Below are 24,334 nucleotides of genomic sequence, written 5' to 3'. Positions count from 1 at the left end.
CACTTGATTTACATTTCATATACACACAACCAAAATCCAACATCTCTGTCAGGGAGTTCTGATGCCACAACAAACTACAACTCCCAAGATCCTGCTATAATTTTAAAAAGTGAAGATTATTATTATTATTATTATTATTATTATTATTACTCAACAAAAGGGAGATACAACTATGTACAAATTTATAGAATTCAAGCACAATGTCAGATCCCAGATGCAGTATTTCAATTGCTGCCAATTTGAGTGAATAATACAGTCAGCCTGCCATATTTGCTACTTTTTTTTAACCTAAGAGAACACCTTAGAAATAATTAGAAATAATTCCCAGTCCTTATTGTAGTTCTTTTAGGTTTTTCCTTTGAACACCACTGCCAATTTATCCATTTCTTTTTTTTATAACCCACTCTTTTGCTGTTGCTATTTGTGTGTTTTTCTAGTTTTCTGCATATAACACTCTTGCACCAATGATAATATATTTTCATATATTGCAATGTTTTTGCATTCATTGTTTTCACTTAAAGATGTTGTTGTTAATCCATGTAGATCTTCTTACCTTCTGCTGGGGGTTGAACGCGTAGAGTGCTTTGTGCGGACAACAGCCCAGTGTAACCGTAGTCGGTGACTTTCAGTACGAATCGTCCATCCACCACACAGTTACGGGACTTGAGACGCCCGTGGCAAAGGTCTTGGTGGTGCAAATACTTCATGCCCTGGAAGACATAACATTGTATGTTGGGCAGCTTCAGAAGCTATGAACCTACAGTCAGGTTCAAGAGATACCAAGATAGCAATGTGTGTCCTTCCCTGAATATGTAGATGTGGAATATGAAGCCAATAGTTTATTCTGCAATAGAGCTTCAGTGTTTAGAGGCCTGGATATTGTCTGGAAATCCTAGGCCCTAGCAATCCAAACAGGCATCCTTAGCACTAAACTTGTTAGTGTGTTTATTGTTATAGAGTGAAATGTTAGATCAATTGTATGCTGTTGAATGTGGATTTGTGTTCCGGCAAGCTTTCCAGCAGCACAAGAGTAAATTACATGCCAGCCCTGATTGATAGCTTGCAGGGCCAATGGGTCAAGACTTCTGTTTTCAACTGCATGGATGGAACATTCGTCATGAACTGTGGAATGTGGGATGTGCCTGTAAGCACTGATTAGAGACTCGGCTTGGTGAACGGACGTGCCATGTTTTTCCCTTGCTGGGGAACATGTGCCCAGAGAGTGATGGTGTTTGGAGTTGTATATAGTCCTGTAAATAAAACCTAGTACCACTGGGATCAGCAGTAAATCTACGACTGAGGTGTCGTTTGTCAGTGCTAGTTTTGCCTGCTGCTTAAGTGGTCTGACTGGTGAGCCGAAGGTCATTAAACAAGTCAGGGCGATGGGAGTAATTCATCTCTCCACCTGCTCCCTGCCCTGCATGCCCTGACAAAACTCTTCATATACCATCAGTCCCAGTGACAACAGAAGCTTGTGGTCAGCCCAAGTTTCACAAAGTAGGAGACCAAGTCTATCGCTTTACATCCAAAGCAAAAGATTTTCAAGGATTCCAGAGAGATGACTGTGACCAGCAAAATCTCCTCTTGTAATGTATTGTTTTAAACTATTTTACAGTAGTCCTGGGTGGAGTTAGCCCTTTGTTCTTCCTGTTTTCTGTAAACTCATTTTGGTTAAATCTGGAACTCACTCCCCAGGGAAATCAGGCAAGCCCCCACCCTGGTGGCATTCAGGAAGAGCTTGAAAACCTGGCTCTTACTCAGGCTTTTGGATAAAGATTGCTCATCCCCATAACAATCCTGTATCCGTGACCATTCTTGTACCGGTTTACACTTTTTACTTTTGTGAACTTGATATAAATACATCCCAATTTGCACTTCCAAGAATTTGCAGCACTTTATCAGTTACCTCATGTATCTTTTTGCAAGTACCTTCTACCGCTTTCTGGTTGCCAACTCATGAACTATGCTGAAGTCCAAACAGGAGAATTAGCCTCAATGCACTACTTCAGTACAATGCAATCCTTGTATCTTTGGGACTGATATCCATGATTTCATTTATCCACATCTGATAAAATATGTGTAACCCTATAGTATTCTTGAGCCAGAAGTCCTTCATTTTGCATATCCACACAAAATCTGGGAACACGTCCTTGTGAATATGGGGGTTCTATTGCACTCTTAAGTCTTGAAATCTCAGGACATAATCAACAAGACAGAATCATGTTTGGTGAATCCACTGGGTCAGTTTTATATCCTTCCCAGCCTCCAATAATCTAATTAGAGAGTTTAGTGGCCTTTTGTAAACAACGTTCTTCTCCAATCAAATATCTTAGTAGTTTTTACTCTGTTAAATAACATCTAGTGACCATGGGTTTTGGGCTGCCTTCCATCGGATTGCATCATCCATAGGATTGCATCGGCCATCAGACTGCATCTGGCAGTGATCCTTTAATGCTACACAGCTAACTTTTTAATCCAGTAGCTTTTCTGGATTCATTATAAATTTCTTATTTATGTTTCTCTTTTAAGCATATCAAATTGTGTTTGTTAAGCAATTTCCCCGGTTTGACTGTTCTGTAAACTTAACAGCTGTGGGTCCATGGACCGTAATAAAGTTATTGTTGTTGCAGATCATTCTGTTTTTCTTAGGTTGGCTTCATGTCTGGAACTAGCCTATATGCACATCCTTACTATTTCACATAGAGACAATTCTATGTTGTACTTTGCTTTTAGGTTCTATGCTTTGCAACCATGCTCATTATATTAGTTATGGGGCTTAAATTTGGGCAAAATAGGATTCAAATCAGCACTCATCCTGATGAAGGTGTATTGGGAAAATATAATACTTGTATTGGAAACTATATATTGAATGTAATCATGTTAAGAAATAGAAATAGGAAAAATATAATCACAAGCAGAATTGTGTGCCTATAGCCAAAAATACACTCTGCTCAGCAAAATAACTGTCTCCCCATAGCAAAGACCAAAGTTCACCCTAAGTGCCAGAGACATATGTTAAGTGTCAACAAGAATAGATAAGCTAATGGACAAGAGACAAATTAAGGCTTTTTGGGATGTCAAGATAAGACCTGGCGCCAGGGGAGGAGTGCTAATGACTCTCTGACAGCTAAGATAGGGGGAAAATCCTTAATTAATGGATCCTGAGAGCTGAGATGAGAATTCCAGAGATAAGGCTAATGGAGGGTCAGAGGTCTTGAAGTAGTCTATATTTTAGGAAAATGCAAGGATAGCTTTTTAGTTAAGTGCCAAGTAAGACTTTTTTGACACTAATTGGTGATAGATAATACCTATGTGACGTAGATAGTGGTAGGCCAAAATAGTATATAAGGATCTGTGTTTCTTTGTCTAGGTACCTTCGCTTTCCTGATTACAGGAGAAGGTCTCTTTTTCTTATTGCTATATTCTCACTGGCCACTGAGAATAAACGTCATTTTTTCTACAGCCACCGGAACTCTCTTTGTCTCATTTCCTCAAACCTTTGTCTGCCATTTCAATCCCGTAACACAGTGTCCTCCAGATATGTTGGGATATAATTTCCTGAAGAATAAGAAATTTGCTACAGGTTTTAGTCTGAACTTTTAAAGGAGCGATCCTAGGCATGGGCAAACTATGGCTCTCCAGGTGTTTTGGACTTCAACTCCCACAATTCCTAACAGCCTACTGGCTGTTAGGAATTGTGAGAGTTAAAGTCCAAAACACCCCGAGAGCCAAAGTTTTCCCATTGCTGAGCTATCCATATAAGCTTACCACTTTAACTAACTCCTCCAAAGTTTGAATGGAAGTCTAAAGTAGATACACTGACTTAGAAGCCCTTCTCAACTGATCCCAACCTTGGTGTAAGAAGAGGCCTTACTTTGATCAAGTCCATCAGAAGAGATGATTTGAACATCCAATCCAGCTTCAAATCCGTATTTTGTAGTAAATCTTCCAGGCTCCCTCTGGAGCAATACTCCATCACAAGAGCAGAGAGGGCTCCATCAGACAAAAGGCCAAAAAAGGGGTTTATGTTTTCATGGCGAACATCTTTCATCTGAGAAGAAAAGAACGAAATCACCAGAGAATTAAGATCTTCCCTTGTGCAGTGTTTCTTGAATTATTTTTCTTGCCTTTCTACCAATGAAAAGGAATCTGGACGGCCAGTAATACTGTGAAAAAAAGACCTTGGGGAAATTGGTTTATTCCTCACTCATTATTATATTTTTAAAAACTCATTATCTTCGCACCTTTCATGGATGGGGAAAGTAACTTAAGCTACTGTTTGCTTTGCTCTGCATTTTTCCATTGCTTTCTCTAACCTCCAAGATTTCTGTCTTCTCGAATAATATGCTCCATCCAGTTGGTTCATCAAATGCTCTGCTATGGCTGACTTCTCTGGTTGAGTTAGTCTGCAGTGCCTTTGATGTTCCTTGATTTGTGTTTGGTCACTATGTAGACAGCTGTGGGCAAGTCTACATAGGGACCACCAAATGCAGCATTGCCCAAACACAAATCAAGGAACATGAAAGGCACTGCAAGCTAATCCAACCAGAGAAGTCAGCCATACCAGAGCACTTAATGAACCAACCTGGACACAGAATATTATTGGAACACACAGAAATGCTGGACGACTCTAACAACCACCATGTCAGACTACACAGAGAAGCCATTGACATCCACAAGCATGTGGACCATTTCAACAGACAGGAGGAAACTAAGAAAATGAACAAAATCTGATTACCAGTATTTTTTTTAAAAAACTCTAAAATCAGGATAGTAAATAAAGAACAACACTCAGAAAACAGGGAAATTCCAAACATGAAACAATCAGGGCCAACTAACACCTCCCAATAAAGGATTCCCTCAGGCAGGAAGCAGTTAGGCTTTGAATCTGCAAGGCCATTAAATGGTAATCAAGGTGATCAATTGCAAAATTCACACTTGCCTTAGACAAGAGTTCTTTCTTCCACTCTGAACATTTCACAGATATATAAAGCCCACTTGCCTAGTTTCCTGAGGATGCCTGCCATAGATGTGGGCAAAATGTCAGGAGAGAATGCTTCTGGAGCATGGCCATACAGCCTGGGAAACTCACAGCAACCCAGTGATTCTGGCCATGAAAGCCATCGAAAACACATTACCCTACTATGCTTTGAAACTAGTTAGAAAACAATATATGAAAATACAGTAGAGCCTCGCTTATCCAATGTAAATGGGCCGGCAGAATGTTGGATAAGCAAATATGTTGGATAATAAGGAGAGATTAAGGAAAAGCCTATTAAACATTAAATTAGGTTATGATTTTACAAATTAAGCACCAAAAGATCATGTTAGACAACAAATTTGGCAGAAAAAGTAGTTCAATACGCAGCAACGTTATGTTGTAATTACTGTATTTACGAATTTAGCACCAAAATATCATGATGTATTGAAAACATTGACTACAAAAAAGTGTTGGATAATCCAGGACGTTGGATAAGCGAGTGCTGGATAAGTGAGACTCTACTGTAGTTAGAAATTATTACTTGTTACTCTAAGTTAGAATCATAGAATCATAGAGTTGGAAGAGACCTTCAAACCCCCTGCCAAGAAGCAAGAAAGCACCCCCGATAGATGGCCATCCAGCCTCTGCTTAAAAGTTAACACTGTCCCTACTTGTTATGAGGCCAGGCTGTGGCACTGCTGGATAGTAGCCAGCAGCAGCAAATCAACACTGACTGAGAGGTTGTTGGTTCGAAGCCTAGATCAGGGTTGAGCTCCTGACTATTTAATAGCCTAGCTTGCTGCTGACCTAAGCAGCTCGAAAATAGCTGTGTCTGTAAGTAGACAATACTAGGTACCGCTTAATGTGGGGAGGCTAATTTAACGTAATTTATGACACCATAAAACTGCCAGCGACATGCGAAGAATGTGGGGAAGTACTACAATCAAAAAGGACTCAGTGTCACAGTGGATGATGAAGCAGCAGCTCCCCCTGTGGCCGGAATCGAGCATAACCTCAGGAAGCCGAAAGCTGGAGAATGTTAAATAGCCTCTCTGTCTGTACATGTGATATGTCTGATAATGGCATTGAATGCAGTTCTGTTCTGTTCTGTCCTGTCTGTCCAAATGGCATTGAATGTTTGCCATGTATGTGTACTGTGATCTGCCCTGAGTCTCCTTGGGGAGATAGGGTGGAATATAAATAAAGTGTTGTTGTTGTTGTTGTTAATGTCACTCTTAAAACATTGTTGCCCCAGAAGTAACTAGTTACAGCTAATCTTAAAACTTGTTCCAAGACCTGAGTAAAACAAAATTTCAACCGGAATTTAACCATTACTATATCACAAGCAAAACTATTAAAATGAACTGTTCCAGAGATCAATCTGGCATTTTAAACTTCTTCAAACAGTCCAAGTTGGCAACTGTTTTAAATGCTAACATTGTCTCAATGGTTCATTAAATTGCAGATTGTTAATGGATACATTGTTTTAATTGTCTGATGGCTTTCTATTGTTTTCAGACTGCCTATAACAAACCCCCATTGTTCCAACTCTAAATTGTTTCAAATGGCTTTGAAACTGATTTTTATCTCTCTGATACTTTGAGATCTTCTGATATTGAAAGAAAGAAAGAAAAGTAGGGAGGAAAGAAAAGCCTACTGATGCCCTTTCTAGAGGCAACAATCATAATTCTAGATTCTTTCAGATTGGTCTAAACCAGGCATGGGCAAACTTTGGCCTTCCAGGTGTTTTGGACTTCAACTCCCACCATTCCTAACATCCTCAGGCCCCCCACTTAAACGGCTGAGGGAGAAAAGGAAGGGGCCTGAGGATGTTAGGAATGGTGGGAGTTGAAGTCCAAAACACCTGGAAGGCCAAAGTTTGCCCAGGCCTGGTCTAAACATAGGTTCATCTCTACACTGTAAAATTAATGCTGTTTGACACCACTGTAACTGCTATGGCTGCTATGGCTCAATGCTATGGACTCATGGGAGTTATAGTTTGATAAAGACTTCCGTTTGCTCTGCCTCTCCAAAGTACAGCTCCCACAATTCCATTGAATTGAGATTAGGGCAGTTATAGTGGTATCAAACTACATTAATTCTTCAGTGAAGATGAAACCACCATGTGAGTTCTCACAAATAATATGCCAAGGTTTTCTGCTTGTGCCACTTCTCTGTCCAAACTTCCCATTCTAATATATGTCAAACTCTTTTCTATTGATTTATTGAATATTTTCTAATGTTCTTCCCCTTCTTATCTCATAAAACCTTTGTGAGTATATATATCTATCTATATAAAAGGGTAATGAAATTTCGGCCTAGGACAAAACAACAAAACTACACATCCCAGAAACACTAAACTTGGCAGCACAACCCCTCATCCATGCCTCTATGTTCATACAACAAAAAGCTCCAGCTACTCCAGAAAACGACCAGGCTTTGAGACTGCAAGGCTATTCACTGCTATTCCACCTGGCCAACAAAGGATTCCCATAAGCCACAGCAATGCATGGCCGGGCAAAGCCTATATATACATATACATATATACATATATACATATACATATATACATATACATATATACATATATATATATATATATATATATATATATATATATATATATATATATATATGGAGCCCCTGGTGGTGCAGTGTGTTAAAGCGCTGAGCTACCAAACTTGTGGACTGAAAGGTCACAGGTTCGAATCCAGGGAGCGGAGTGAGCGCCCACTGTTAGCTCCAACTTCTGCCAACCTAGCAGTTCGAAAACATGCAAATGTGAGTAGATCAATAGGTACCGCTCTGGTGGGAAGGTAACGGCGTTCCATGCAGTCATGCCGGCCACATGACCTTGGAGGTGTCTACGGACAACGCCGGCTCTTAGGTTTAGAAATGGAGATGAGTACCAATTCTCAGAGTCAGACATGACTGGACTTAACATCAGGGGAAACCTTTACCTTTACCTTTACCTATATATATGCCAACCTGTGAGATGGTGGAGCTTAGGAAAGTGACTTAGCATCTCGAAGTTCTTTTAAAAGGAGAATAGCAGAGACCTTCCGGAGGTTTTCAAAAGAGGCAGGATGGACCTCTGTCTGGAGGGCTTTGATTGTGCCTTCCTGCATGGCAGAATGGGGTTGGACTGGGAGGCCCTTGGGGTCTCTTCCACCTCTTCCATGATTCAATGACTGACCACACAAAAGATATATCTGCAAACATAGATGTTGATGGTCATGGCTGATCCCTACCTTGCTCAGCAAGGAAGCAGTATTCTGTCTCCAATCAGTGATGACTCCAGACTCCAGCTTCTTCAGCCATACCCAGTCTCCCTGCCCAGAAAATCACAGACCACTGAGAAATACTATGAACAAAGATACATCTACATTGTAGAATTAATGCAGTTTGACATTGCTTTTTCTGCCATGGCTCAATGCTATGGATTCCCAGGAGTTGTAGTTTCATAGGGTCTTTCGTCTTCTCTGCCAGAGTTCTGGTGCCTCACCAAATGACTAAATTTGGTCCCCATTTAGCATGAATGATCCCTGATTGGGTCAAATGATCCTAATTTTATAGAATGGTCCCTGATTGGTTAGAATGATCCCTGTTAGGGTAGAATGATCCCTCAACGGCTAGAATGGTCCCTGTTTGTACTGGATGATATCTGATTGGTTAGAATAACACTATGTTCCTGATTTGAGAGTATTATTTCCTGTTTAATTGTGTGGTATATACTTTGAAAGTAGAAGTTATAATCCAGAAACTTCATTTCTGGGGCCGGGCTGTGGCACAGCTGGCTAGTAACCAGCTGCAATAAATCACTACTGATCAAGAGGTCATGAGTTCGAAGCCCGGGTCAGGTTAAGCCCCCGACCATTAAATAGCCCAACTTGCTGTTACCTAAGAAGCCTGAAAGACAGTTGCATCTGTCAACTAGGAAATTTAGGTACGCTTTATGCGGGAGGCTAATTTAACTAATTTACTACACCATAAAACTGCTAGCAGCACGCGGAAAGGAACGAGGAAGTACAGCACTCGGTGTCACTAGTGGACGGTGAAGCAACAGCTCCCCCTGTGGCCAGAATCGAGCATACCCTCATGAAGCTGGAAATGTTAAATTGCCTCTCTGTGTGTCTATACTGTATGTTGTTTGTCTGATGGCATTGACTGTGTGCCATATATATATGTGCATTGTGATCCGCCCTGAGTCCCCTTCGGGGTGAGAAGGGCAGAATATAAATACTATAGATAAATGAATAAATAAATAAATGTTGGCAATTGTTTTAAATGGTAACATTGTCTCAATGGTTCATTAAATTGCAGATTGTTAATGGATACATTGTTTTAATTATCCGATGACTTTCTATTGTTTTCGGACTGCCTAAATAAACTATGTTGAATTGGTTGAGACTTGATGAGATATCCATTGAAGAACTATAGCAAAATGTACTGCAGGATGTCCCACAAAAACAAAGTTTTCACAGTTTAATAAATTCCCCCACTTTTTTTTTATAGAACTCATTAGGAAATGATATTTATATCCCAGGAACAAACATTGTGTTACATGGTGTAATCCATGATTGGCTAGAATGATCTCTGATTGGTTCGGATCGGCTGCAAGCTCAATATAGGAAGCAATGCCTAATAAGTTCTATTTTTTCTTATTGAAATTAATGCATGGGGTCACACTCCCCCTGAAGGCACAGATTCGCAGTCTGGGGATACTTCTGGACTCAGTGCTGACCCTGGAGACTCAGGTGTCAGCGGTGGCCGGGAGGGTCTTCGCACAGTTAAAGCTTGTGGGGCAGCTGCGCCCATACCTTGAAAAGCCTGATCTGGCCATGATAGTACATGCCTCAGTCATGTCCAGATTAGATTATGTAACACGCTCTACGTGGAGCTGCCCCAGAAGAGTATTCAGAAACTTCAACTGGTTCAAAGAGCGAGATATAGAGAAAGAACTACACCGCTGTCCTGATTTGTCTCTCAAGAACAGCCTTAAAACAACATGGCAAGTAAATGAAAACTGCTTTACTTCAGCAAAACATAAAGAATAGCACACGCAGTTGTATAATGCAAAAGAAAGCAAAGAAGTCTTAATGCAAACACAGTTCTTAAGTCTCTGATGAATTCCCAAATCAAGCAGCAGTCTTACTTCAGATGAAGAAACAATGAATCCTTAGGAGCAGTTTCCCAAACGCAGACTCGAAGCAGGCACAAGGGGAGCCAAGGCTTAAGCATTAGAGTCAGTTTGTTACCAGAGAAAGCTGACTACTCCTGCTTCTGATTTATAGCCCTGAGTTCCCACACCTGCAGCTGCTAGGGCGGTTCCCAATTACTTTAGTGTTATTTTTTTTAAATCATTTTTATTAAAGAATATTTTTAAAAGATTTACATCTTCTAGTTTTGCTAAAGGAAGGTATGGGGAGGGAAAGGTTTAGGTTAGTCGGGGAGGGTTAATAGGGGGTGAATGAGTGATTCTGAGAGTCCTAAGGAATTGGATACATATTATTGGGTTGGTGAGATTGGACTAAAAAGAATTGAAAGATAGATTTGTAAGAGGGTAGGTTTTGGGGGAGTCAGAGGGAAAGTTCGGGGAGGAGTCTGAATTCAGACGTCCGGAAAGGTAGCCTAATGGGGGAGGGGGGAAGGGGTAGACTTCCAATCTTCTTTCTTCCATACTGTGTCTTGTCTTATCCTTTCAGTTCTTCCGCTATGTATTCTTCAAATTCGGACCAGTCTGTTTCTTTCATCATCTTACCGGTGCTTCTTTTTAATAAATAGGTTAGTTTATCCATATTTTTTATATCCATTAATTTCTTTAACCACATTGCTTTTGTAGGGCAATGAGGGTTTTTCCAATTTTTGGCTATCACTATTCTTGCTGCTGTTACAGCATATATATAAATTTTAGATTTATTTTCTTTTTCACCTGGAGAGTATATTCCATCCTTGTTTTTCATATCATAAAGTTCTAATAGGTAATATTCCGGTTTACAATCAAGGTCAATTTTTAGAATTTTTTTACATTCCATATGTATCTCTTTCCAATAATTTTTAATTTTTTTACAATTCCACCAAACGTGAAAATATGACCCTATCTTTTCTTTACATCGCCAACATTTCTTATCTTTAGTGTTTCTGGCAGCTATCTTAGCTGAATGGCATCTCTGCTCTATTTCCTTTCGCCTTTCCTGAAATGTGGTACTCGCAAAATCTCCTCCTCAGATTCCAACTCCCCCTCTAATTCCTGAACACTTTCCTGCTCCCCTTCCTTTTCTGAAGACGAGGAATCCCTAACAACCGCTCCTGAAGCAACTACACTGGCTTCCAGTTTGTTTCCCGGTTCAATTCAAGATGCTGGCTTTAGCTTACAAAGCCCTAAATGGTTTGGGCCTAGCTTACTTGAAGGACCATATTTCCTCCTAGCAAACCACTTGAGCCCTGAGATCATGAGGAGAGGCCCTTCTCTCAGTCCCACCATCATCACAGGCGCTTTTGGTGGGAATGAGAGAAAGGGCCTTTTCGGTGGTGGACCGAAAGGACCTTGAAATGGATGTAATTTTATTTTTACAAACAACCTCAGTGGCCTGAGCTTAGGAACTTTTAATAGTACCGGTCGTAAGTATTAAATGATTCATATGATATGTTTAAATTAGGTTATTCTTAAATTAGTATATGATGTTTTAGTTGATTGTGTATTTGTGTGTCGATGTATATGTATGGGTGCTTTTAAACTTTGTATGCCACTGTGAGTCCCCCCATGGGAGAAAAGTGGGATAGAAATGAATTAATAATAATAATAATAATAATAATAATAATAATAATAATAATAATAATGTGGCCCAAATGATTCATTGGAACTTATGCCTCAAATACCACCTCCCAGCAGTAAAGAACTGGTGGGATCGTAAACCTGCAAAAGTATTGGAAAATGAGCACACAAAGATATGGTGGGACTTCCGAATCCAGACTGACAAAGTCCTGGAACACAACACACCAGACATCACAGTTGTGGAAAAGAAAAAGGTTTGGATTATTGATGTCGCCATCCCAGGTGACAGTCGAATTGACGAAAAACAACAGGAAAAACTCAGCTGCTATCAGGACTTCAAGATTGAACTGCAAAGACTCTGACAGAAACCAGTGCAGGTGGTCCCGGTGGTGATGGGCACACTGGGTGCCGTGCCAAAAGATCTCAGCCGGCATTTGGAAACAATAGACATTGACAAGATTACTATCTGCCAACTGCAAAAGGCCACCCTATTGGGATCTGCGCGCATCATCCGAAAATACATCACACAGTCCTAGACACTTGGGAAGCGTTCGACTTATGATTTTGTGACACGAAATCCAGCATATCTATCTTGTTTGCTGTGTCGTACTATGTTGTTGTGTCAATAATAATAATAATAATAATGCATGGAGAAATACTGCTTAGCCAGTCACATTTAATTGAGTTCCTGCTCACCTCATATACTGCCACGTTGGAAGTTTCGAACGTCACAACCGTGCTTTTCACCGACAAGGAACAGGTTGCAGATCTCAAACTTCGGCCTTCTGAGTTGCTCTTGCACTCGCTGAGGTTATCCAGCGTCAGTCTCTGTGGATGCAAATATAGATGCTGCTTAGCCGATGAAGACGTCCTGCTCACCAAGGATGGACATCTCAACTATTATATCTTTCAGTTAAGAAAGTTGTCTAAAACATGTGGTGGATTCCCTACCCTGGGACAGAATGGTTCCTAACTGGCTAGGATCAGTTATGCGTTCAATAGAATAGTGACCACTGGTACAAAAGATAGACAGCCATTGCTTGACCCATGCACCCAGATCACTTACCATTCTGCTCAGTCTGGTGTGAACAAAAGTGAGGTCATCCAGAGACAGCAGGAACTTCTTAGAGCCTTGGAGAACCTGGTGATAGAGAGCACCGTGCCTGGAAATAAACACATTTTTAAAAAATCTGCATAGATTATAATTAGGTAGCTCCTCTGTTTTGGGAAGGGAAGTTTAGTCGCAGTCATTGATGCACTATTAGCCTCCTAGTTAGATTAGGGACACAAGGAGATTGCTACTTTGGAAGATGGGCTACTTTAAAGATGACCAACTCTTCTCCATTGGAGATATTTAATATAGAATCATAGAACCACAAACTTGATGAAAAGTTTACCTGCCATTAGGAATGGGGCAACCATATATATTTTGTGTTGATTGTTTCCTTGAGGTCAATATCATTTCCATTACCTCTAGAGTAAAGTTGTCTCTTCACATCCCAAGCCATGAAATGTAACCAAGTTGCCGAATAATGGTGATTAAACCATTTGAATGATACACTTTCAAAAAGAGCCCATTCACTATGAACACAATGAGCTATGAACAGGAGTATAGCACCATAGACTCATAGAAGAGTTGGAAGAGCCCCCAAGTGCCATTCAGTCCAGCCCTGTTCTGCCATGCCGGAGGACACAATCAAAGCCATCCCAACAGATAGCCATCCCGTCTCTGTTGGAAATCATCCAAGCAAGGAGACTGTACCAGACTCCGAAGCATCATATTCCACTGCCAAACATCTCTTATCATCAAGGACGTCTTTCTAATGTTTAGGTGGAATCTGTTTTCCTGCAATTTTAATCCATTACTGTTGCACTTCAGGTTACCTTCACCTTGCTAAAGACACCAGGCTGCACACAGATTGTAGTCTTTTGTAGTTTATTAGGAAATAAGGAAAAGATAGTTCACAAAAGGTAAAAGTTCAGTTCCAAAAGATAGTTACAAAAGCAAGGCTGTAAGAACAAATCCATGTAAACATTAGGCATGAAACAAGGTCCTTAAAACGAAGCCAAAGTCCCAGAAACGAGGATACATCCAGGCTATCAGATAATACAAGGAAGCAGATTTAGTTCTTAATTCAAGTGAGGAATTGCTTTGACGAAGATTTCCTTCTCAGCAGACTGTTTTAATAGCATACCATGAAGGCATTTCTTTGCCCTGTGACCTCCCTCTTATTTGCTATTCTTAGACTTTTGCCCAACCCCCGAAATTCCAAACGAATACCCAGATCTAGAGAAGCGGCCTCATCATCACTTTCAAGGCCACAGGGCTCGTTAGTGTTATCAGGCTGGGAGCTACTCTCCCTGTTATGCCCCAAGGCTGCGTGAGCACTCGAAAACCAGACAGGAGTCAATATAACATCTAATAACTTTATTAAAGCAAATATAAATCCAGATGAAAATAGTTATAGAGTTTGAGGTGGAAATAGTTCTTTCTGAAAAGTCAAATGTGATCCCCGATGAGTAGAAGGAAAGGTCCGATATTATAATCCACAATAAGAGCTCGTTAGCTCTCCCAAACAATCAAGTCCATGAAATGTAACAAGGAAACAAGGCTGACAAAAACAGCGTTCAATCCTCAGGCGATGCTTCTTAGCGATCAAGGCAGCACGATGGCAAAGTGGAGGCAATCTTGAAACAGGAACAAGGAAATAACAACCGGAGTAAAAATATAATCTATTCCAGAGTCGTGGCTCAACTCGGCCTGACTGCAACTGGAACTGGAAGTACTTGGCTTGGAAACTGGAGCAAATTTCAGAGGTACCTTTCTCCAAAGAAGCAACGTTGACACCGCAAAGATTCTACAGTGCAAAACGCTTTTAAGGATTCTAAACTGAATTCCAAGTAAGAAGAGCAATACTCCCAAAAAGTTCCCATGGGAAACTAACCATTATCCCCTCGGGAGGCCAGACGTTGACTTCTGCGAAGATTTTGTTTGAAACTCCTCTCCCGACTCAAGAATTCTCTCCGATTAAAACATTCATTCTCAAGGGAACCGGGAACATCTGGCCCAGACAAAGAAACCTCCCTTCCAATTAACTGCTCCTCCTGACTGATTTCTCCAGGCACCTGGAGCTGCAAAGAGGTTTCCGAACTGGGTGAAAAGTCATAATAAGCCTCATCTATGTCAGAGTTCAGCTCCTGCTCAGGCTCCAAATCCATGACTGGTGGGGGTATAACACTCCCTTTCTGCTTCTTGCACCTGAAAACCATCATCAGTAACAACATCATTTCTTCCCGTGGGAAAGCCTCCCTGCTCCTCATCTCCCACAGCAGGGACATTGTGCGCCTGAACCCCATAATTCCCATCAGAGTCATCTTGAAACTCATCCTGAACCTGAATCCCATCATTGTGAAACTGCATCCCAGAATCCTCATCAGAGTCACACAAAGGCTGAGTCACAACAATTACTCCATGTCTTCAGCCTTTGGAACAGCATTAAACAAGCCCACTCCATCTTCCACATGACATCCTTTTGTATATTTAAACATGGCTATCATCTCACCTCTTCACCTTCTCTTCTCCAGACCAAACATTCCCAGCTTGCTAAGCTACTGTATGGTTTGGAAACCAAGAATCCTGATAGGGTTTCATCGTATCCAGACTTTATGCTCAAGTAATGCACATTATGCTTCAGTATACTAATTCGCATTGTGGCACAAATGACATATAATTCCATGATTGCAAAGTTACGTTGTGGGTGTATCTATGTACATCAGGGGTCCTCAGATTTTTTAAGTGAAGGGCCGGTTCATGGTCCCTCGGACTGTTGGGGGGGGGGGGGAATGGACTATGATGAAATAGTCCAAAATTCGGATTGTTGTTGTTGTGTTGTTTCAGATTTAGGTCAACCCTAAGTTTAAAGTTTAGGTCAAGGGCCAGGTAAATGACCTGGGAGGGCCGCATCTGTCCCAAGGGCCTTGGTTTGGGGACCCCTGATCTATACTGTAGCAAAAATGCAGTTTTGTGTGACATTAATTGTCGTAGATCATTGCTGCAGGTTCATGGGATCTGTAGTTTGGTGAGACACCAGCACTCTTTGGCAGAGAAGGTTAAAGTTCTCAGGCTTTTAAAGTAATTGTTATATTATGTTGTTTTGTTTACTGTTGAAATGTTTTAATTTACTATTAATTCTGTATATGTAATGTTATGCTATGTTCGTGCTTGTCTCTGTGTGAGCCGCCCTGAGTCCCTTCGAGGAGATGGTGGAGGGATACAAGAATAAAGTTATTATTATTATTATTATTATTATTATTATTATTATTATCTTTAAAAACTACAACTTCAGGACTCCACAGCACTGCGTCATTGCAGTTTTTTTTATCATGTCAGAAGCGACTAGAGAATAATAATAATAATAATAATAATAATAATAATAATAATAATAATAATAATATAAAACTTTATTTATACCCCGCCACCATCTCCCCGTGGGGACTCGGGGTGGCTCACATGGGGCACAGCCCGATCAGCATAATTTACAAAAACAACCACATAAATACATTACACAATATACAAAATATAAAACACAATAAGGCAATAAAACAAGAGTTAATACAACAGTAATAATATCAATCAACCACCAAGTACAATTCAATCGACTTCATAGATGGGGGAACTGCAGCAGCAATATAAAAATAGCATCATCATATTAAAATACCCAAATAAAAGGGACCTAATAAGAACATACTGCAAGTCGCTTGTGGTGTGAGAGAATTGGCCGTCTATAGAGACGTTGCCCAGGGGACGCCCGGATGTGTTAGCTGGGAGCCTTCTCTCATGTTCCCACAAGCTAGAGCTTACAGATGGGAGCTCACCCCGTCTTGTGGATTCAAACCGGCAACCTTCAGGTCAGCAACCCAACCTTCAGGTCAGCAGTTCAGCCTGCACAAGGGTTTAACCTATTGCACCATAGTGGCTTCTATTTGCAGTTAAAGTGGTGTCAAACTGCATTGATGATGAAACTGGCCTTATTTCTCAGCACAATACAGTCTCAGCAATGCTGTCCCAGATCTTATTCCATCTCCTCCAACTATCCAAGGGTAATGCTTTTGGAAAAAAGAGTTTGCAAAACGTGCTGTTGTTGCAGCTGTTCTTGCTTGGCCCAAGAAAGATGTGTCCTTCTCCAAAGCCAGGGTGGTCCCGCTCAGATGGGAGCAGAAAGCATATTTTGCTTCCAGAATCAATACATTGCAGATTAGACAAGAATTCCAGAACTGCCTTATGATTCATGGGTTGTTGGTTTCCCCTTTGTATCTCTTTCTAGGTTCTAGGGGGACAATGGTAAAGAAATATTGTAAACAGTGGCCATATCATGGTCTAAGCCAGGCATGGGCAAACTTGGGCCCTCCGGGTGTTTTGGACTTCAACTCCCACAATTCCTAACAGCTGATAGGCTGTTAGGAATTGTGGGAGTTGAAGTCCAAAACACCCAGAGGGCCCAAGTTTGCCCATGCCTGGTCTAAGCTGTAGCGGCTGGTGGGATTAATAGCAGCAAGGCCTGGTCTAAGCTGTAGCGGCTGGTGGGATTAATAGCAGCAAGGCTAGTACAAAGTTTAAAAGAATTGTCCAAAATAGATTGAAGATCTTGGATAAGTATAAGATTAAAGACCAAATAAATTCACTGCTCCACTCATAAAAACATAGAGTTGGAAAAGACCTCCCAAGGACTATCCAATCCAACCCCGTTCTGTTGTGCAGAAACACACTTTCCAAACAAGTTGGACCAGAAGATGTTATTGGAGTGCAGTGTCCACCATCCCTCACCACTGGCTAAGGGACGACAGAAGTGACAATCCAGTACCAGCCCACAAATTTTATGTCCCAGGGGCGGTTCAACCGTTAGACGAATCAGGCAGTTGCTGAAGGCACTATCGTCTGGGGGTGCAGATGAGGCACCTCCTTAATCCCCCCTTATTATCCAACATTTTCACTTATCCAACACTTTTATTTTTCAGTGATTGGTTTGGGGGGAATGCCAAAATTCTGTTCACTTACACTTGAAAATTACCTTGGGCCGGCCCTGTAGACCAGGGATCCCCAAACTAAGGCCCGGGGGCCGGATGCGGCCCTCCAAGGTCATTTACCTGGCCCCCGCCTTCATTTATAATATAATATTTTTATATCAGTTTTAATAATATAATATATTGTATATACATATGATATTAATAATAATATTTTATACAATATAATACTAATAATATTACCATATAATAATATAAATTATATGTTATATATTACATATAATATTACAGTATACTGGTATAGTTCAATATAGTAATATATAATGCTAATATTGTGCTATGCTAATAATATAATATATTGTATGTACATACAGCTGCTCTGAGTTCCCTTTGGGGTGAGAAGGGCGGGATATAAATGTAGTAAATAAATGTAGCAAATGAATAAATAAATAATTTTGGATTTAGGCTCTCCCAAAGTCTGAAATGACTTGAAGACACACAACAACAACAACAATCCTAATTGACCTGACTATCTCATTGGCCAGAAGCAGGCCCACACGTCCTATTGAAATCCTGATAGGTTTATGTTGGTTAAAATTATTTTCATTTTTAAATATTGTATTGGTCTTTCATTGTTATTGTTGTTGTTGTTGCACTACAAATAAGACATGTGCAGTGTGCATAGGAATTTGTTCGGTTTTTTTTTTTTTCAAATGATAATTCGGCCCCTCAACAGTCTGAAGGATTGTGAACCGGCCCTCTGCTTCAAAAGTTTGAGGACCCCTGCTGTAGACACTCACAACAATAATTATAACTTGATGCCCTTTGGGTCTGTGTTCACCTTAGTGTTAATAATTCTGCATTATTCTGATTATTTTTAAGCCATTAAGTGGGAAATCGGTATCCTCTTGCTGCAGCCAGAATTGTCAGAGGGTTTTGAACACCTGGACTGTAATAATTGCTCTGAAGCCTTGCACTTACTTAGCTCAATTTATTTCCTGAAGTTAGTAGTCATTAATTGATCAGACCTCCCAGCAACTTTGGCTTTGCTAGTAAACCTTTGCTAGTAAACTCAGCAGAAACAGGAGACAAAATCTGGAGATGATTTTTGAGACTGGGCTGGAAAGAGGCAATCATACAAGCCCCTTACCCCAAATAAAAACCCCTAAAGACACCAGATCCTCTGATTTTTGGAAGTTAAGCAGGATCAGTCCCAGTTAATACTTGTTTATTTCTATTGATACCATTCTTGTAGTATTTTGACATAGCTAGCTGTACCTTATTGATAAACTGAAGGCACACAACAACAACAACAACAACAACAACAACAACAACAACAACAGTTTAAATTGCTTATTCTGTTCAGTTTATAGGCTGAATTTGGCATCCAAATATAGATAACCAACAAGATCCAAAGAAACTATTCACTGGCACAGACTTTTAAAGCATTGGAAGACTGCTGCTTCCATGTCAATTACCGTATATACTCGAGTATAAGCCAACCCGAATATAAGCCGAGACACATAATTTTATCATAAAAAACTGGGAAAACTTATTGACTCGAGTATAAGCCTAGGGTGGGAAATGCAGCAGCTACTGGTAAATTTCAAAATAAAAATAGATACCAATAAAATTACATTAACTGAGGCACCAGTAAGTTAAATGTTTTTGCATATTTACTGTATTTCAAAGAAAAACAGTAAACTTGCTCTATAAGTGGAAAAGTAGAGTCAACAAAAACAATATGGTATTAACAATAACACAACAACAACAACAAAACTTCATTTGTAATAATAATAATAATTCATTTATTATCCTTCATTTTTATCCTGCCCTATCTCCCCATGGGGACTCAGGCCGGCTTGCAACATAGTAACAGGCAAACATTCAATGCCTATATAAACAATGCAGGGCTAGATATAGATCTATAATTATATATACTAATTTCACATATGCATTTTCCCCTGAAACGTTTGCAAATCATCTCTATATACAGTATGTGCATTTCCCTCCTGCATCTATCTAGAAATCTCTATATGTGTGTGCGTGCATTTCCTCAGTAGTATTTCCAAGCCCTATATATCTATATTCATATCTATCTATCTAGACATCTCTCTCTATATAAATAATTATATCTGCATAGGATTTGCAAAGACTTTCAAACGTGTGAGGCAAAAATTCATATATAAAAATAATGTATACACATAGGTACAGATATACAGGTATATGGAAATCTCTAGATAGCTATATGTATATAGGATTTGCAAAGACTTGCAAACATATGAGGGGGAAATTCATATATAAAATTAATATATAGAGAGAGATATACAAATATTTAGGTACATAGGGATTGCAAAGGCTTGCAAGGGGAATTACCTACATATCTGTAGCAGAGATTAACAAATATTTCAGGGGGGAAATGCTTTTATAAGATTAATGGGTTCTCCTTCCTGACTTGCAAGGGCTTATTTTCCTTTTCAAAACATTCCCTTGGTTAAGAGCGAGGGAGGATTTGGAAAAACAAACACACTGATAAGGGAGGAGATATATATATATATATATATATATATATATATATATATACACACACAGTATATGTGTGTATGTGAATTGGGTGTAGACCAGGGGTCCCCAAACTAAGGCCCGGGGGCCAGATGCGGCCCATCAAAGCCATTTATCCGGCCCCCACGGCACAAGGGCAGAAGGGGGTTGGGCTAAATGACCCAAGGGGTCTCTTCTTCTCTTCCAACTCTTATTATTATTATTATTATTATTATTATTATTATTATTATTATTATTATTATCAACATTGAGGCCGGGTGGTCATCTGTCAGGGGTGCTTTGCTTGTGCTTTTGGTGCACAAGGGCAGAAGGGGATTGGACTAAATGGCCCAAGCGGTCTCTTCCAACCCTCTTTATATTATTATTATTATTATTATTATTATTATTATTATTATTATTATTATTATTAACAACAACATTGAGGCTGGGTGGCCATCTGTCAGGGGTGCTTTGCTTGTGCTTTTGGTGCACAAAGGCAGAAGGGGGTTGGACTAAATGGCCCTAGGAGTGGGTCTCTTCCAACCCTTTATTATTATTATTATTATTATTATTATTATTATTATTATTATTGTTATTATTAACATTGAGGCTGGGTGGCCATCTGTCAGGGGTGCTTTGTTTGTGCTTTTGGTGCACAAAGGCAGAAGGGGATTGGACTCTATGGCCAAAAGGGTCTCTTCCAACACTCTTTGTTGTTGTTGTTGTTGTTGCTCGGTGGCCAACTATAGTCCGGCCCTCCAATGGTCCAAAGGATCGTGAACTGGCCCCCTGTTTAAAAAGTTTGGAGACCCCTGGTGTAGACGGTAATTTGAATTTTAAAGGAACTATACAACCCACTGATCCTATTTGGAAAAGAGTTCAGCACTTGAACAAGCTCAGTTCAGACTAAAATCTAGAGCAGGTACACATGGAAATCCACCCTCAAGATGCCAAAGAGCCTCACCTGATGAGGTACGCGAGGCACAAGCCAAAAAGCAACAGCAAGAGGGGAGGCAGCAACACCAAGACCACCAGCGGTGGGTCCGACCCTAGGGAAGAATGAGGGAAAAATTGATAAAAGAACACCAAGGTCAAAAAAGGTAACAAGGACCTGGAATGAGTGAGTTATCTCACCAAACTAATTAATGTAGTTATCTAATACTTGTACTAATACTTGTGACTAATTACATGTAACTGACTGTTTGCAGTGGTGAATAGCAATGAAATGATTAATCTAATTATCAGTCACTAATTACTTGTAACTAATTCCTTGTAACTAACTAACTGTTTGCATTGGCCAATTGTTGTTTCCGTGGCAATGAAGTGAATAATCTAGTTACCAGTCATATATCGCCAAACTAATCTAATACTTGTACTAATACTTGTAACTCATTACATGTAACTAACTGTTTGCAGTGGTGAATAGCAATGAAATGATTAATCTAATTATCAGTCACTAATTACTTGTAACTAATTACTTGCAACTAACTGTTTGCATTGGCCAATTGTTGTTTCTGTGGCAATGAAGTGAATAATCTAGTTACCAGTCACTAATTACTTGTAACTAATTACATGTAACTAACTGTTTGCATTGTTTCCATGGCAATGAGGTGAATAATTAATTACCAGCCACTAGTTACTTGTAACTAATTGCATGTAACTAATGTTTGCATTTGTGAATTATGGCTTCTATGGCAATAAGATGATTAATTACTACTCATTAGTTATTTGTAACTAATTACATGTAACTAACTGTTTGCAGTGGTGAAATGTAACTTCCATGGCAATGAGGTGATTAATCTAATTACTAGCCACTAGTTACTTGTAAATAATTACCATGTAACTAACTTTTTGCATTAGTAAATCGTGGCTTCCATGACAATGAGGTGATTCATCCTATTACTAATCATTAGTTACTTGAAACTAATTACATGTAACTGTTTACAATGGTGAATTGTGGCTTCCATGGCAATTAGATGATTAATCTAATAACTAGTCACTAGTTACTAGTAACTAATTACATGTAACTAAATTTTTGCCACAGTGTAGATTCATAAACTAAATGTACTTTAACTTTATTGAATTTTGTTATATGAGTCTACAAAGAACATATGCCATATAACGGAGTTTCAAGCTGCCTTATATGGCAGTGTGATGGGTGTTAGTGTGTTTGTTGTTCGAGTGTGAAATGTTAAATCAATTGTTGCTGTTAGATTGTGTATATGTGTTCCGGTTGCTTCGGTTGCTCCTGACACGAAAAAAGAAAAAAAAAGTGTTCCGGCAAGCTTTCTAGCAGCACAGGAGTTAATTACATGTCAGTCCTGATTGATAGCCTGCAGGGCCAATGGGTCAAGACTTCTGTTTCAACTGCGTGGACTGAACATTCCTCATGAACTGTGGAATGTTGGGAGGTGCCTACTAGCACTGATAACAGACTCCGCAAACTGAGAGGATGTGCCATGCTTTGTCCTTGCCGATGAAACATGAGTCCAGAGAGTGATGGTATCTAGAGTTGTATATAGCTTGTAAATAAAACCTATAGTACCGCTGGGATCAGCAGATAATTAACGACTGAGGTGTCATTTGTTGGTGCCACTTTTGCCGATGCTTAAGTGGTCTGACTGGTGAGAAGAAGGTGAGACCTGACTTATAAATATGTCAGGGTGACAATTAACCCCTGACAATGGGGTCTACGAGTCTTGAAATAATTTCAATATAGTAATAATGGCAGCAGCAGCAACAACAACAACAACAACAACAAGAGTAACATCAACAATAATAATACGGCAATAATAATAATAATAATAATAATAATAATAATAATAATAATAATAATAATACAACTTACCAACACACTTTTTTTGCCTCAAAGGTTAGACCTGTTTCTGGGTATATTTGACTTGCTGGCTACAAAAATGGCACCAGTTTTTCCTACCATTACCAGCACTAATTTTTTTGAGATACAAAACACATACAACCTAGTAGTTGCCATCAGCTCACTCACAAGAAACCATGATAAGAAACTAGAGCTGATGTGGTGTGCCGTCCGCCGGACAATAAAAAACTATAAAACTGAAACGTGCTGTCCTTTATCCGGGCGAACTGCAAATCCCTATAAGCTGTCCTAAAATATTGAACGACTGAGTCTGGAGAACTTCAAAAAAGGATGTTTATTCATACAAGGTTGTAAACCTGGCACAGATCTTAAAGTTGCAGAAAATGAAACAAATTTCCATAGGTTTTAGTTGCAGAATTATCCCTGGTTCCAGAAGGCAAAGGTGATTATAAAACCACTATACCCTAATCACGCTGTCTATATTAGAAGGAGAAACTCTTTCCTTCCCTATCTTTACAGCAAAGATTAGTTCTAGAAGCGACAGAATAACCCTGCTCCTCTAACTAGATTTCCTATTCCAGATCAATATAATTCAATACTTATCTAATTTGGATAGGCTTAGATTGGCCTGGTTTTGAGGATGATTTGTCCCAGTTAGCCTTGCACAGCTCCAGCACGTTGGAAGACTATAGCCAGAATGAAGCTCTAAAATGGAGACTAGACCCTGGTAAAAAGGGCGGTCCTAAGATGTTGCACTCTTTGACCAATCACTGCAAAGAAAACTGCAGCCAGCTCTTGCAGATTCCAAGCCACTTTTCCTAGGCTTTTGCAGCCAGAGGCTCAAACAAAATGTAAAGGAGGGAAAATAAACAAACGACCAATAGGTAAGGCAAACCATCGTCCTGGGGGACGGAACACTCCCCGCTAAATTCCCAGGATGTGGGAATTTACCAATCAAAAACATACAAACACCTTTGTATACACAACAATACAAACACTAGAACTTTAAACATCTCCAATAAGCAACACGAGATTGCTGGTTGGTCTGTCCAGGACAGACATTTTGTCCTTACTATGAGTCTTTACCTGAACTTTTGTAACCTTACCGTCAGGGCAAGGAAAGGTCTTTAGTATAATGCCCATAGGCCAGGCATGGCGGGGCAAGTCTTTGTCCTTTAGC

At 39.8% G+C, this 24,334-nt stretch overlaps 1 protein-coding gene across 1 annotated transcript in view; it reads right to left on the bottom strand.

The window, feature by feature from the left end:
• The window catches only part of LOC100556473 (retinal guanylyl cyclase 2), a 64,121-nt gene that overhangs the window by 28,422 nt on the left and 11,365 nt on the right, over positions 1-24,334 (bottom strand). Inside the window, 6 exon segments of the mRNA XM_062974459.1 lie at positions 554-710; positions 3,875-4,051; positions 8,233-8,313; positions 12,453-12,584; positions 12,823-12,919; positions 21,283-21,367. Of these exon segments, the coding sequence (XP_062830529.1) occupies positions 554-710; positions 3,875-4,051; positions 8,233-8,313; positions 12,453-12,584; positions 12,823-12,919; positions 21,283-21,367 (729 nt within the window).

Source organism: Anolis carolinensis, chromosome 3 (genome assembly GCF_035594765.1).
Source record: "Anolis carolinensis isolate JA03-04 chromosome 3, rAnoCar3.1.pri, whole genome shotgun sequence".
Classification (NCBI taxonomy): domain Eukaryota; kingdom Metazoa; phylum Chordata; class Lepidosauria; order Squamata; family Dactyloidae; genus Anolis; species Anolis carolinensis.
Note: the sequence above shows the minus strand (reverse complement) of the source record. Positions and strands in the feature narration are given on the sequence as shown.